The sequence below is a fragment of the Sparus aurata genome, chromosome 21, assembly GCF_900880675.1.
Source record: "Sparus aurata chromosome 21, fSpaAur1.1, whole genome shotgun sequence".
NCBI lineage: Eukaryota > Metazoa > Chordata > Actinopteri > Spariformes > Sparidae > Sparus > Sparus aurata.
The window spans coordinates 24,533,459-24,549,439 of record NC_044207.1 but is presented as its reverse complement, the minus strand read 5'-3'; the positions used below and the strand labels follow the sequence as shown (position 1 = coordinate 24,549,439).

The window sequence follows — 15,981 nt, the reverse complement described above, 5'->3', positions numbered from 1 at the left end:
AGAGAAGGGGCTGTTACTGCGAGAGTTCATCCCAGAGAGTGCAAAGAAACTCTTTTGACAAAACAGCCCAATATTAAACATCAAAGCTTTGATGCTTGGCTTTTTTGCATCTCCGCCACATTGCAAAGAGGGGGTAAATTTACCAGAACCAAGACAGGGAAAGTGGGTTCCCTGTAGTTAGAGCATACTTTACTTTCTCTTCCACTCCATCATCAAGTAAATGCTACGGGGTGAGAGACTTTAAAAGGTGCGTTTAAAGATGTTCAGAGATCCTTACTTTTTTGATATTCTAGCATCAAATTTCTGTGAGGGGGACCGACACCAGACCCACTTTCCTCGGTTCCCTGTCCTCAAGGCCCTTTGCCATTCATCAGCAGACATCACATGACAGAGCCGAGCCATTCATCCCGAGCCTCGCAGTCTCCTCTCTGCCCAACAGGATTTGTGAGTCAATTTGACTGAGCGATGCCTGGGGCCCCGGGGCAGGAGCTGAGGCTGCTGAAGTTTTTTAGCTTGGGAAAGTAGGGTGCAAGGGGTACAGGGACGCACGGGAGACGTATAGTGTGACACGGACACTGGGGCGCCTATCTGCTTCCCACCTTGAGGAAGTGATTTAGTCACGCGCTGTAGACGTGCGTCATGAGTTCATTTCAGTTCAGTTAGAGCACGAGAGCATGGAGATAGAAACTGATTTTGAAAAAGTGTGATGAAAGTACTGAAGACATGAACAGTTAGCCAAAGACAAATTATGTTTCCCACACGTACAGTTTAGTCATGCTGAGTAAAAACTGTACGTGTGGGAAACACCAGGTATACAGCCCTTCTGTGGGAAACACTGGTGTTGTGAGCAGTTATGCTGCGGTGAAATGAACATAAAACCAAGCCGCGAGAAAGCAAAGAACGATGGAGGATGAAACAGCGAGCGGGTGAAAGTTGACATTGCTTTATAAGCCCCCGTGCATCATCTGTCTCCATTTTATCTCAGCAGGAAGTTTGCAAGAGCATGAAAGATTTACAGAGAGGGCTTTCAGTTGAAACCAGAGCACACTCAGACACAAAACAGAGAACAGACGCACCAGACTATCTTTGACAAAGATAACTTTTCAAATCACCAGCAAAGACACTGGATAAAAATCAACCAGACGGATATTTGTGCATGCGAGCGAGCACCTAGCGTTCCTCGGGCCCCCAGAAAGAACATCCCTCATATGAACATTGTTGAAACAAAGAGCCGCAACACGCTGCACTTACTGCTTCACCCTGCGCACCTGCAGCTCCGACACATTTAAAAATGAATAAGGGGTAAAGTGCACTGCTGTAGAACAACACGATCATCACGGCGTTTCTGCAGGCAACATTTGTCCGGTGAGTGGCTGAGAGTCAGATCGTGGAGCAAGTTCATAACAAAAGCTTTCGTCTCTCCTCGATAACTACTGCCGATCTGACCTTGAATGAGCCAATGCTCTCAATGATCGGCACGGCGCTCAGCAGCTCCCGGTGTATGCGTACAGTATGTACATTATGTACCACATGTAATCCCGCACAAGCAAACAGGTCGTCGATGGAAATAAAGTGTTTGTAGTCACCTCGTCCGGCGGAATAACCTCTGAATAAAAAATGAAAACACTGTGTAGGACACGTTACGTGTGCGCTTTTATCAAAACACGAGTGAGGTGTCTGAATAATGTAGCAAGACACCTAAAGAGTCAAGAAACATCTTTTACATATATGAGATATATTGAAATACAGGATATATTTATATATATACACATACACAACCTCAAACACAAACACATTATGCGCATTAGAGACACACAAGGCAGCCAGCCACGCGCTAAGCCTGGGTTGACAGAGTTCATTTGGAAGATGTAAAATATTTATGAGGGAAGACTCTGCAGGGGAGGAAGAAGAGATGAAAATAGTGAGGGTGCAATGAAGGGATGGCAAACAACGAGGCGATGAAACGATGACGAGTGGGGCCCCGACTGAAATGCCCTCTGCTACGGCTGAGCGGGGAGAAATGCAAGCTAAATAAGTCATTGTCATTTCAAGTTCATTAGCTCACCGCCGGCCTCCCCCTCCTGGGAGGAAAGGGGGGGAGGAGTGTATACAGGTATGTTTGCACAGTAGCACAACAAACCTCCCCCCCAGGCTTTCATGCGCAAAACAGTTTAAACTCATATAGAAAATGGCTTTATGTGTTTTGAATTTGTACTTTAAAAACTCGAGCGGTAATGCCTTTTTTATGAGAAACCCTTCGCCGTAGCCTTCTCCGTTGAGCGCGACTCAGTCCATCGCTGCAAAACGTCACAGATGTTTCAAGAGAAGCAAATCTACCCCTGCGAAAGTTTCCCTCAAACAATTCGACTTTTGCTTCTCACTGTTCTTCCATCCTGTCAGGTAGATAATGAGCTCACAAGGTGTAGGAAGAAAAAACACGATGCAATCCAGGACGTACAGAGTTGATACATCACCGTCCTTCCATTATTGTCTGTGTATATATATATATATATATATATATATATACACTGAATATTTAGTTACCAAGAACAAACACACTACATCCTGTGACATTTTAAACATAAAGGAACAAAAACTTCCTGGTTAGGTTTTTCTAAAAAGATCACGGTTCCACTTCCAATAGCTACTTCTTCAAAGCAGTCAGCGCTGGATGTATGCCCGGCACGCAACTCGATCTCTGGTGGCCTGGGTGAAAGTCCGAAAACCACAGGACCCGTTCCCGTTTTTATTTTTTCCCTCTTTGATTTGCATTCATCCGTCTCACACGCCGATCTGTAGTGGATCTGTGGGCCTTTGACACGGGTTTGGCCTGAGACTCGGCTGGGTCATCACAATTCTGACCAACTCTTCTGCCTTCCTTCACATCTTTTGTTACGTCTTTTTTTTCTTCCTCTTCCTAGCTGCCTTTTCCAGTCTGAGCGCTGTAATTTGAGAGCAATGAAAAAACACATTTCCTTGTTTTGCGGGCAAATAGTTGGCCAATTCTGATTCTGATCGGAAGACAATTTCCAGAAACTTTCTCTGAAAAAGGAGACGCTAAAAATTACAAAACGGACTGGAATTGGTAAAATGGGCAGCAAAAGGGAGAGGGGACGGATGGAATAACGGAAACAGACAGACGAGGAGACAGTGCAGGGAAAGTCAGAAGAGTGGAAAAATATAATAAGGATTTAGGTAATAAAAAGCTAATCCTGTACCGGCAAACAGGATGACAATTGACAGTAATTACACATCCCCCCCTGTAATTAGGAGCTTTTTTTATGCGCCCCTCTTCTCATCAGGCCTTAGTAATCCTCCGGTCATTCCCGCTCCTCCATCTTCACTCAGTCTACCTTGGGATCGAAAATAGCCGCGCGTTGGTCAAGCCAAATAAGCAAACCGCTGTGAACTACACGGGGCTTTCCTTTGCCACAAATAACGCTCGAGAAATGATGTCACATAAAAAACCAGATCTCACTATCTAATTACAGAAAAATGTGCTTAGAGAGCAGCAAAAAAAAAAAAAAATCCAACAGGATGAACATCAGAGTAGACTCGGAGGGAAAAGAGGAGAGCCGCCTCACCACAAACAGGGAGAGGGAGATATAAAAGAGGCTGCAGTGCACGGCTAGAACAACTCATCTGGGTATTCTGGTTTCTAGGGGAGCCAATGTTATGGTGGGGGACGAAGGATCGCTGCAGTTTTAAGCCAATCATGCAGTGGAGATCCCAAAAAAATGCACCGGATGGAGAGGCAGACTTGCCCTAGGATCACAGAGCGCTGAAGTCTGGAAAAACGGTGCCTGCTCGGCCTCCAGGAAGCCAATAAAACAACACACAGATTTCGCTGTAATTACATTCAAACTGGGAGCAAAGGAAGTCGGCGGAAGGTTGAAGCGAGTGTGAGAAAAACGGTTTCCCACAGGACAGAGGAGGCGTGGGGGCGTTTCATAGATCGTAGCCTTGAATCATACGCGTTAATGTTTAGGCTATAAAAACGTGTGGTAAAATTATAAAACAATGTGGAGTCATAAAAATAACAGGCACGCACCAGAAACAAACCAGCGATATTTATTTTTTTATTTATTTATTTTGCACAGCATCTGTGAGCATGCAGTAAATTCCACATGAAAAATAAATGAATTCACAACTTCCTCTGCAGGAGCAGATAGGGGGGGAAGGATGGGAGAGATAACGCCTCGGAGGCACCGACGACTTAAAGGAGAAAGAAAGAGAAAGAAGGGAGAAAATAATTACGATAATGGAAACTAGTGTGAAACGCTTTATCTCGATTAGAGAAAAAAAGCCTTCAGGAAATTATGAATGCCAAGTAACAATAAAGCGAAAAAATAGCGCTATTGTTTGGCGCCACTCGCCTCGGGGCGGCTGAGAAAAGACAAAATCCTCCAAAATGACCGATTAAAAAAAAAAAAAAAAAAAAAAAAAAAAAAAAAGGCAGAGAGGGGAACTGATCTGGTGGAGATGAGGAGGAAGTGGCGGCCGTTCTGCATCCTAAGTATGTGGAAACACGCTCCTGGTTTTGGAGAGATTATGGGGGAATAATGTTTACACCTCGGGGGAGAGGAGGGGGAAACCGGAGACAAAGAAGAAATTCACAAGTCTGGAAACACACCTGGGACATCAGGCTTCACACACACACACAGAAGCAGAAACACACACGCAGACTCGATGAGTCCGGCCTCCTCCTGCACCGTGTTATTCCGCGGATGTGAGCTGTGGTGTTTTTTAATAACAACCTAGACGGGGCCACTGTTGAACGGAGCAGAGCAGAAGTGATTGCTTATCAAAGGGGAAGTGTGTAGTCGAAGGCCGGTGTGTGCGCTATTGCGCCTGTGTGTCCTATCTTTATTAAATCTGTATTGTGTGCGCCAGCCGTCGGAGCAGCGAGGTGCCGGACATATTTCAGGCATTCAACAGTTAGGCGACAACCTCACTGATCTTATCATCTATTCCTATCTTTTTATATACAAGCCCAATCTCTCATCTCCTCAATTCCTTTTTCCTCCTCTTTTTATATATATATATATATATATATTTGAGAGATAGGAGCCTGAAGGCCGTCTCCATCAGAGAATAGCCATCTATTTTGGCAATTATACCGAGGACTGGATCAGAAAATGGGAGAAAGAGCTGAAAAGTGCGGGCCTGGGCTTCTCAAAAGATAGTCGTGAGCAAAGTGTAGCTGCCGCACACGAATCATCTCAACAGACGACGTGACAAGGTAATTTCTCATCAGAACGCCTCAGTTGATTAATCGATTAGACCAGCGTTCTTTAATCCTGGTCCTCGAGATGTTTCCCTGCCCCGACAACACCGGATTCACACGAGTGGGTCGCCATCGGGTTCGGTGACGAGCTAAAACTCCCGCATTGTGAACCTTTTAAAGAATATCACATTATTTATGAGGCTGGCCGCCCTTAATCTGCTGAAAATCCCCTCAATCAAATATTTATGAGGTGGATTCAAAAAGAAATTCCTCAATAATCAGAATCAATGTGTTTCGTGTGTGCGTTTCTGCGTCCGGGCAGATGTCGTCGCCGCAGGATTCCCCTCTAAGACGCGTTTTTTTTTTTTGTTTTTTTTTTTTTTCGCCCAAAAGAAACGAAAGTCCCCCGACGAAAACCGCCCCAGCCCCACAGCTGCAAACGAGCACGTATGCGCGCGTTGGCGTTGGGCGTGTCACCCCGTTAAATTCTTACCGCGTGCCCCTTACTTTATACGGTAGTGGGCGTTCTGGTTTTGGCTCCGTACCATCTGTCAAGCAGCGGGAGAGCGAGAGGGAGCGGTAGCTGGAGCACGAGCGGAGCCACGCTGAGAGCTAGAGCCAGCTCCTTGTCACTTCAAATACTCACCTAGTCTACAGAAAGCACTGCTGGAGGGGACATGAGCCACAACAGCTCGGGGTTGAACACATGCACATTTACATAACTGATGAAAAAAAAAGAAAAAAAAAAGGCAGCACACACACACACACACAACCACTCACACACACACTTGCACACGATGACCACAAATTGACAGGAATGTGCCTTAATGTTATCTTTAATAAGATTCTCACAACGGCTTTTGAAGTCATCACACATGTGCGGCACACACACACATATGAACACTCTGTCATTCGCTTACAGACATGTCAGGCACATGCGCACACATCTGCAGCCAACATCCGCCCCACACACACACACACACACACACACACACACACACACACAACATGAGAGACAGTGAAGGGGGCTTGCTGTGGCGAGGGAATAATTCTCCTTTTGACACAGCCAATTCCTCTGAAGACAAAAGACGAGTCACACACCGACACACTGCAAGCCCTCAGAGGAACACATGCCACACACACACACACACACACACACACGCCCTGTTGTAATGACACTGCAACCCCCTGTGGTGACGGGAAAAAAAAAAGAGAGAGAAAGAGAGAGAGAGACCGGCCTATGCTGTCATCTGTGTCTCTCTGTCTCTCTTTCTTTCTGCGAGTTTTGCCAAGGGAGGGCTGTACGTGTGAACTCCCACTCTCGCATTAGACGAGTGACGGGGGACAAAAAGACATGAGGAGCTCATGAGGAGAGGAAAGAGCAGAGGAGAGGTGTGGCGACCAGCTGAAGCACACGCCGGTCAGAGAAGAGGCGGCTCGTACTTGTCAAGGCAGCGCATTGTGTTCTGAAAAGCAATCACCCAGCCTCTCTTAGACCTCAATTTCCTACTTTTTATACAATCTCCTAAATTAGTCATAGGACATCGGAAGGAAGATAGTGACAGCTCTTGTTAGCTTTTACGTCCCCGAAAAATGAGTCTTATTAGATGTGAGCATATGAATGTTTTTCTTGACTTTGGTTGGAAAGTTGTAGTTCTTTTGTCAGGTCCTTAAAGGTGCAGTATGTAAGAACTGGCCACCTGTTGAATTTATACTCCAAACTAGCTGGTAATTGCTGCTCACTGTAGCTACCGCTGGCTAGTTAGCTCAGTTAGCCGGTCAGCTAGCTGTCTGGACGGTTGAACTCGGAGCATTGGGGACCTTTGGACTGGGCCTGGGAAGGGGCTAAATGGTTAGCATGCTAATTTCATCAACTATGTTTTCAGCATTATACATAGTTATCTTTGACTGTGACACTTTTGCTTCTTCACACTCTATCAAAAACATCTCTTATTTGTTTTTATGTTTCAACTTAATTTCATACATATTGCACCTTTACAAGAGTTACGCCTTTTTTGTTCTTGTGCGTGTAAAAGGTCTTGAAAGTTAAAAAGGTTCAAGTCTGCACCAACAGAAGCTCCTTTCTCCCACAGAAAACACTGCTCCTTAAACGCTTCGTCAGTAGTTACATGACTTCGTGACATCATGCTACCTCACCATGTCACATATTTGCACAATTTCTATACAAGTAAGACTTTATTTTGCCCAGCTGCTCTGTTGTTGCAGTTGTAGTGGTACTTGCTCAGGTGTTTGTGAGCTGACCAATCAGAGCAGACCAGGCCTTAAAGAGACAGGAGCTATAACAGAGGGTTTCAGACGGAGGGAGAATACAGCGCTGCAGCACTGGACTGTATGAGAAAACAGCATTAAAGCTGGTAATCCTATTCTAGCAGTATCCCAAAATAAAACGATGAGCCTGAAAACGAAACTCCTTTAAACTGTCCGCCCAAACAGAGAGTCAGTCTGAGATGACTGCTTCATGGTCTGCCCTTTACTTGAAAAACGGGTAACTGTGCAACCTGTGAAAAAGTTCCCACATGACGCAAAGTTCAGAGCAACTAAACATGTTTAGACAGACTGTCCTCCAGGTTAGCATGTTTGTGAGAGGCCTGGGAACAAAAGTGATCACACAAGCGCTCGTTTTTTTTTTTTGCTTTTAACCATTTTAACTCCACCATTTCTTTTTCTTTCTCCTGTTTTTCCATTTTTCCTACATTTAGCCTGTCACAGGGCGGAGCAGCAAAACCAAGCAGACCAGGGCCAGTCAAAGTCAGCAGTCCATCGGCCCTCTCTCTCTCTCTCTCTCTCTCTCTCTCTCTCTCTATGGTGAACATCAAACACACTGTGGTCTGTTTCATGCTCCCTGCAGCCCATTATGGCTTAATGCTTCAAGAGGCTTCTTACTGACTTCAGCATTTTAACAACTCCGGCATATTCAGTTGGCAAGCAAACACACACATACACACAGAGAGACGTGCACGCTCACACACACACACACACACACACACACACACACAAACACACACACAGGACAAGCACAGACAGGAGCCCAGATGCAGGGATTCACACACTTCAAAAACTGCAGCAGAGTTATGAGCCTGCACACTGTGATACAGAAACAACTGTTGCCACTGCTTTTAATCCGTCCGCGAGGGGAAGAACAACAGATGCGCGCGGGGCTTCGGGACGAAATTAACCTTCAAATAAGCCGCGGCCCCTCTTATCTCCGAGTCGGTTAATGAGTTCCATTCATAAGGCGGCAATATGAAATTCAGTTGCGATCAATTAGTTATCCGCTATATGGAGAATAAGAGCAGTGCATCAGCGGGGGATATTAATGGGATGGAGATAAGGCTACTGTCCAGAACGGCCGTGCAATGACAAAACTGCGAGCTTATCTCGACACACACACAAACACACAGTATTTACTATTTATAGTTAAAGATTGGTCCTTTCCTGAATGGTGTTTTTCTCTCAGCACGGTTAAGGGAAGAATCTCCTTGACAACCTAAACGCACAGCTCATCCCAAAATCAAAAAATACACACTGGTCCTCTTACCCGAAGTGCTTTTTATTCATCTATATTGCTTTGATGTGAGTTGGCGTAGACCGTAGAGATGTCTGACTTCTCTTCTCCAACATGACGGAGCGAGATGGCACTCAGCTCGTGACGGCGAGAGGTACATTCGAAAAAACTCAACAGCAATGTGGTCTTGCGAACTACAGACTCAGATCACAGAAAAGAGACATTAATGCTGAGATGAGTTTTCTAAATGTTTATTGTTGGCACTTGAAACACTAGAGGCAGAGCGCCATTATATTTGAGACTGGCCCACATCTCCACGGCCAACATCTCCAAAACATGGAATCTCACGCCCAATACAATCCAGATGGTTTAAAAGCACTACAGGCAAGAGGTAATAAGTTTATACAAGCTTTTTTTTTAAATCATTTTCACATTTTCTTTAAGAATAAAAGATGACTAAGTGAATCCTTTATTACAGCACCCTTCATACAGATTGAGAGGCTGCATTTGTTTTCTTTCTCTTCCTGTTTAACCTTGCTGTTGCGTAGCCTATATTGCTCATTAAGATGATGCCATTCAGCTCGGACTCACGCCATATTTAAAGTGTTACGAAAACATCACGACGTCCGACCTCATGAGATTATAGCTTATACATAAAAAAAATTAAATAAAAAATGACCCCAGGCGGGGTTATCCGGGCTTTTATGTTGCTCACCGTGTAATTGCAATTTCCCAGATCACACGTCCTTCCCCGCTGCTTCTCTCCGCTTGTTTACTGCCAATGGGACAAAGCAACCCCCAAAAGTACTTTAAATGAGGAACCTCGACACAAAAACTACAAGCGCCATCACAGTTACGTGACGAGAGGTGTGTCTAAAAGTAGCTTACGTTGAGAGGTTGACTGTCATTATGTCTAATTTAATGCGATGCCATCTGCAAACAGATTATTGCCATTACTTTCCAACTATGACGCACGTCTGCCAGGTGTCCATCACAGATTTGGGGCTTCGCGCCCTGTGCTTTGGACATTTGGAGACACAATTGAGCTTGGCATCACTTTTAACAGGGCGACGTCAGAAAACACTGTCAACGTATGATTTTATAATCCATAAGTGGCACCTGAGCGCATTGCTGAGGGGACAAGAATTAGGAGCGCCCCGCAGGTGAAGCAGCATCACGGAGGGGCGGCGGAGCTGGAGGTTCTTGAGCGAACAGCAACTGGTGGTAGTTATACAGATACCGTCCGAGTATATCCACGGAGATTAAGAGCTTACACACACACTGAATTGCCCACAATGTGCATTTTACTCTGGAGCATGAAAACTCAAGTGGACGGGCCATTAGGGGAGGGGTTGGATGTTGGGTCAGTTGTTTTCTCACATAGCATATTTTTGACTATATCTTTGTATTTCTGCTTTCGCAGCTTCTCTCCTGCTCGCCCAGCCGTCTCCATTTAACCTTTTTGGCTGCAAAGTGGTGAAGAGGGAAGCTAACACGCTGGCAGCCATTACCTTATCATCAGCCTCAGTTGATGAGGTGAGGAAGTCGCCCCGGGGGAGATTTTTTTTCCACCCGTCCTGCTCTGTTTCAGTTCGTTTTTTTTACAGCTATTCCACATTTTGGAGACTTCCAGCGCGCCCGGCTCCACAGTGAGGCCGCTGAGCTCAAAACATACTTTCTACTCCCATACTTTTCGCTGTGGGCTGCCACACCGATCGGCCCCATATTTCCAGCCACAAATCAGTCTCCAGTCTACAACGGTTCCTAGCAGGCCTGGTGAGCAGCAATCCCACTGTATCATTAGCCAAACGCTGGTTAGGGATGACACTTGAGCGACTCACAGTCGGCCCTGTAGCAACCGGCAATCAACAACAACACAAATACAGCATGGGAAAAGCCAGCGCCACACCGAGAGCGCTACTAGCCTCTCCTGCAGATGTCTCATGCAGCCTGTCTCTTTTGTGTAGGCCTCCGTGACATTGAGCATCCAGCACTCATTGGCTGCCAGCTGCTTTCAAAGAGCGTCTGGCGCCTCTCTCCTTAAGAGGCGATGAGAGAGAGAGAAACAGAGAGATGAAGAATGTCATCCCCCTGAAAGACAAAAAGATAAGTCATCACGACTGTAATGATGGGGCGGGACAGGGAGGGGGCAGTGCAGGGAGGAGACGGATGAGCCTCGTAAAAAATCAATCATCCGTTTTCGGTAAACGACGACGAGCATGAAATAAATAAATAAATACAAATCTGTGTCCAAAAACGGATTGCTCTCGACGGAGTTAAACTAGCACCATCAACTGCGGGAGCATCAATCAGCTCACCTGATCCCTCCGAGCCGTCGGCTCTCATTTTTCGGCTCAACTGATACCGTCGCCGCGGTCCAGCGAGCGAGCGCCTCGACACAACGATAACAAACAGCTCACCCTCAGCTCGATAGCTTTCTTCCACGTGGCTTTTTTTTTTTTTTTTCTCCCCCACCGGAGCAGATTACTCAAGAACAGGAGGGGACCGGACCGAGTTGTTACATGAGGCGTATCGATGCGAGAGCAATATCTGGGAAATCTTCTTTCACCGCTGACTGAGCGTGATCAGCGGGATGAGGGTGTCTTCGCTTTTACCTCACATGTTGAGAAAGGCATGTAAAGAGCAGATGAGCGAAGGGGGAAAACTAGCTAAGAGCACTTTTTTTCCCCAAAATGCACAAAACTTTAGACCTCGTTGAGACCTTCTTTGCACGCTAAGTCCGTTCGCCGAGGAATTTCACGTATCGTGCGGCAGCGTTGAGTCGAGGTGTTGCACTCAAGCGTGTCACCTTGAGTCGGGGGGCCCTGCTGATACGTTTATCGGGGGCCCCTGGTGTCACCGCAGGGAATACCCTTCCGCAAATGTCAGCGATCGTCCGCGGCATTCAGGTGGCTCGTAATTCCGAGGCATAAATTAAAGCTTTCATATTTTTACTGAGGTGTTTAATATGCCAGACCGGAGCGGGATGAGCGGTTATTTATGCTCGAGAGCCAAGAGACGGGGACACGGGGGAGAAATATTGTCAAAGCCAAATCTCCCCCCCACCACCACCACCACCACCACCTCTCCACCCTTTCCTCCATCTCTCTTTCTCTCTCACTAAGCTCTCTATCCGGTCCGCCTCACTCCCTTATTCTCCCTCTTACTCGGAATGCATTGACCCCGGACTTGAGTAAGCTCCACATCATTGATTGAAACAAGAGGAATAGGTGGTGTCATGACAAGACAGATTTGCTCTTTAACGCATTATGGATCGCAGACATTTGGAAGAAAAGGGGATTTCTGAGGGGACCGGGGCCGGCGTTAATTCTGTCAGATGATTTATTCAGTATGGTCAATCAATTAAATTAGAAGTGTCCAGTTGCGACTTCAACCCCTGGCTGCCTCGTGATATATGGCGCGGAGACATGAGCTAATAGTTTCATCACATTAACGCCCCACCCTCAAAATCTTGTAATCTCTCCTCCTATCTTATCGGTGCAATCACCAGGGAGGGATCGGGATAACTTTGCTCCGGATTTCGTGTTCCTCACAATGTTCCAGCGTCTTTGTTGCAGGTGTAGCTGGCCAGAAACTGAAGGGGAATCACCTACAATCCGTAAACCCCCCCCATTGTCACGACACAGTGCAGAAAATATAGCAGTTTCTACTTGGGGATCATCCCCAGAGCGTGACCTTTGTGTGAATGCTGCGAGAAAAAAACAGAGTCAGCCCTCTGGTGTCTCATGGCCCATCCGGCGTGCACTAATGGACAAACATCGCCGTCGTCACAGGAGTTTATCTGCTGTCACAGTGGTGCTGGCGCTGTGTGGAGAATGGATCGGACGACATAGAGGAGGTGACTGACGCAGAGTCTGGAGGGGATGTTTGAGGAAGAGGGGGTTATCAGATTGTAGCGGTGTGACGGAGGGAGCCACCGGAGCGAGATTTCCTCATGTAACACTGCGCACGTCTCTGCTCGGATCGCTTCAAATATTTGCGTTGCGCTCGCAGAAAATGGTTCCTCGCGTTCCCCCCCCTGATTTTACAGCTTCGAGGCGAGGGAATGAGAAAAAAAAAAGTAAAAAAAATGGACTTTATGTCCTTTGAATCTGTGCACTGGTAAGTGGTTGTGTAAGCACTCGCAGTCACGGCCTCCCGTCTTGTCCATGCATGTACGACACTGTAACTGTAGAACCTGAAATTGCAGTAAACCTTGTGTGTGTGTGTGTGTGTGTGTGTGTGTGTGTGTGTGTGTGAAAGCGTTGCACTGAATTCCAGGAGAGGCACACGTGTAATCATCTGAACTGCACACACAAGGGGCTTGTGACTGTCTGACATCAGGCCATGAATGACACAGTGAGCAGCATCGTCTCCACAGCACATGGTCAAGTGACTTGGCCGACAGTTTGTAGGGAAGAATTTCCCCCACATGAAGACGAGGCAGGCGGCTTATGAGGGGGACGGGGGGGATGAAAGATCAGGGTGTGTTTGGGGGAGCGATGGGGAGGCTGATCTGCCCCCCCTCCCCCCCTCCAAAAAAAAAAGAAAAATGTCAAGCATGAGAGATTTTAAAGGGGCTTTCTCACATACTTCCAGATCGGGGGATCAAAAAACAGGCAGGCTCGTCCGTGACACGTCTGTACTCTCATAATATCTCTTCAAAGCTGCGTTTCATCTCGAGCAATAACTCCTCCGCCGCGCCGTGTGACGTGAAGCGAGCGTGAGGCTGCAGGTATCAAAAAGCCACAAAGACGGAAACCCAGTTTCCATCAAGCCAGTATCAAAATACTTCGATTCAAGCTGAACAAGACACATCTTCAAGTTACAGTGTGTGCAAAACTGCATCAAGCACAAACACACACACACACACACACACACCCACAATCAGTCATTTCTACAGGATTATGTCAGATCACACCAACACTTACTGTGGATACAATAAATGGGGCTGCTGCAGGTGCGACTTTGGCCCCAAAATAGACTCACATTCCTTGGGGGGACTTGCAGAGGGATTATGCTTCTCAGTGTCATTGAGTTTATAGCGACTGTACGGTGCTGCACGGCGCGTTGAACACAGTGAGAGGACCATTCAGAACAGTTAATGTGGAGTTCTGGAGGGTCCTGGACGTGCGTTTTGGGTTCAGGGATGAAGATCAGATTTTGGAGGGCGCGCAACATGACCGCAACAGGGTGAATTTAAAAAATAATAATAATAATAATAACGAACAGAGGAGCTCACCTGATATTTCAGCCTGGGGGACACCATCCAGGGAGAATCCTTTCCCGCTATAAAACTGCCGGATATCCGAACAACTCCGGGCTTTGCTGGTCCCTTTGTCCCCGCAGGCTGGTGCCGTCAGAGAGCACACAGCCAGAGCCGCTATGATGAAGGAATCCATCCCAGCCGACTGCTGTTATGTGGACTTGTGGTCAAGTGCACTCAAAAAAAAAAAAAAAATCCGACTTGCGTTGAGTCCTAAAGGGGAGCAGTAGACTCCCAGTGAGTGGCCGCGTGTCAAACAGAGCTACTGAGTGCTGCTGTGCGTAAAATATCCTCCACCTTCCTTTATCTCCTCCCGCTGCCCCTTCAGTGCGCTGCTGCACGGCACAGGAGGGACTCTTCACAGCGCGGCAGAGGTCCCGAGCCGATGTGGACCGGACGGGAGCTTCAGTATCTCTCCCCAGATATCTTCTCACGCCGTGCGCAGGATGAGCGCAGAGCTCCTGGCTCATAAATCCACTGGTTTTTTTTGGGAGAGTGTTGTTTTTTTTTTTTTTTCCGGTTCACCTAGAAAAGAGAGAGAGATAGAGAGAGAGAGGGGGAAGAAGCAGGAGGTGAGAGAATTAGGTTAAGCAGTAACCAGCTGCAATAACTGGAGTCGGAAAAATGGCAAACGCGTGTTGCGCTGACGCGGAGCAGCCAGGTTCTGTCGCCCCGGCGCACCTACCGGCTGTGACGGGCCCGGGAGGGATCTGAAGGGGAGAGGTGCGCACAGGCAGGCAGGCAGGCAGGCACCGCAGCTCGTTTCCAGCTCAGGGTTTCTCTGAACGATGCTATGCCAGCGCTGCCACTCTGTGGAATGAGGAGGAGGCGGGGGAGAGAGAGGAAGAGAGACAGAGAGGGAGAGAGGGAGAGAGAGAGAGGGAGAGAGAGAGAGAGAGTAGACGAGGTTTCGCGTTCCTCCTGCCATTTCCGTTACATTCTGTCTCATCTAAATATTATTTTTAGACACCTTTCAGAATAATATTACTGCGGCTTTTTATTTTTAAAGAAAGCATCTGTCATGTGCAGTTTGCGTCAGGCCGGAGTGTGTGTACGTGGGTGTTTGGCGCACGGAAGCTGGTGCGCTTCACGGGGAAAGAATGCGCCGCTTTACAGCAGCCAGGTGTCACAGGTGAACTGTGGGCGTGCCCTCGACCCCCCCCCAGGTAAACCCACCCGCCAGTACGGGTCAAGCAGCCTCTCGTGCGCTCTGCGGGACTGTATCTGCCCACTGTGCAATGCGCCATGTCGCTCCTCGGGGTGCAATTAAACGGCAAGTCGCTACCTGCCCGGTGCTGTTGAGTTCACCTGTCACCTGCTGAATGCCTTCATTATCTCGGCCTGTCTGCGTGTGCGTGTGTGTGTGTGTGTTGTGTTGTGTTGTTATTAACGCACTGTGCTCTCCTTCAGCATGAGATAAAAACCGACAAGAATTCTCCTTCTGTGTCTCCTGCTCGTTCCCATCCAACTGTCTCTCGGCCTCTCCTGTGGGAAGCCTGTTTGTCTAACTGGGTTTTTTTTTTTGTTCGGTGAATTCTAAAGGAAGTGCTTTGTTTATGAAACAGGCTACATTTCATACATGCCGGACATTTTTTCAGTTTATTCATTACTTCTAATAGGATCAGTGGCTCCTGGTTCCCACATAGAGAGCTGGTGCCTCGTCATGACCGGAGGCAGCAAAATGTTTACAACTGATGCTTAGTTTTGTTATATTTTTTTATAGAAATAATTCAGACGTTTACCATGCAAACACTATTTTCAGAGGAGATGGTTTGAAGACAACTTTTAATATAACACAGGCCTCTGTGAACTTAAAGGGTAAGTTCACCTAAATAATGAAAATTCAAGTTGTTATCTTCCAAAGCTCAATGCCGATGGAAACCGGGGTGAACTTCGGCAGTCTGCAAAACATTTCCTAATCTTGCTTCTCAGTAAAAGAACGTTGCACAGCTCTCCATAACA

At 47.0% G+C, this 15,981-nt stretch overlaps 1 protein-coding gene across 2 annotated transcripts in view; it reads right to left on the bottom strand.

The window, feature by feature from the left end:
- Positions 1-14,847, bottom strand: part of gpc1b (glypican 1b) — a 73,950-nt gene extending 59,103 nt beyond the window's left edge. Inside the window, exons 1-2 of one of the 2 annotated variants that reach the window (XM_030403002.1) lie at positions 14,705-14,847; positions 13,996-14,544 (exon numbers count right to left, since the gene is read on the bottom strand). In XM_030403002.1, the coding sequence (XP_030258862.1) occupies positions 13,996-14,155 (160 nt within the window). In that variant the 5' untranslated portion in view covers positions 14,156-14,544; positions 14,705-14,847. Of the gene's footprint in view, positions 1-13,995; positions 14,545-14,704 lie in introns of those variants that run through there. The other variant, XM_030403001.1, reaches the window with a different exon arrangement.
- Between the last annotated feature and the right edge of the window lie 1,134 nt (positions 14,848-15,981).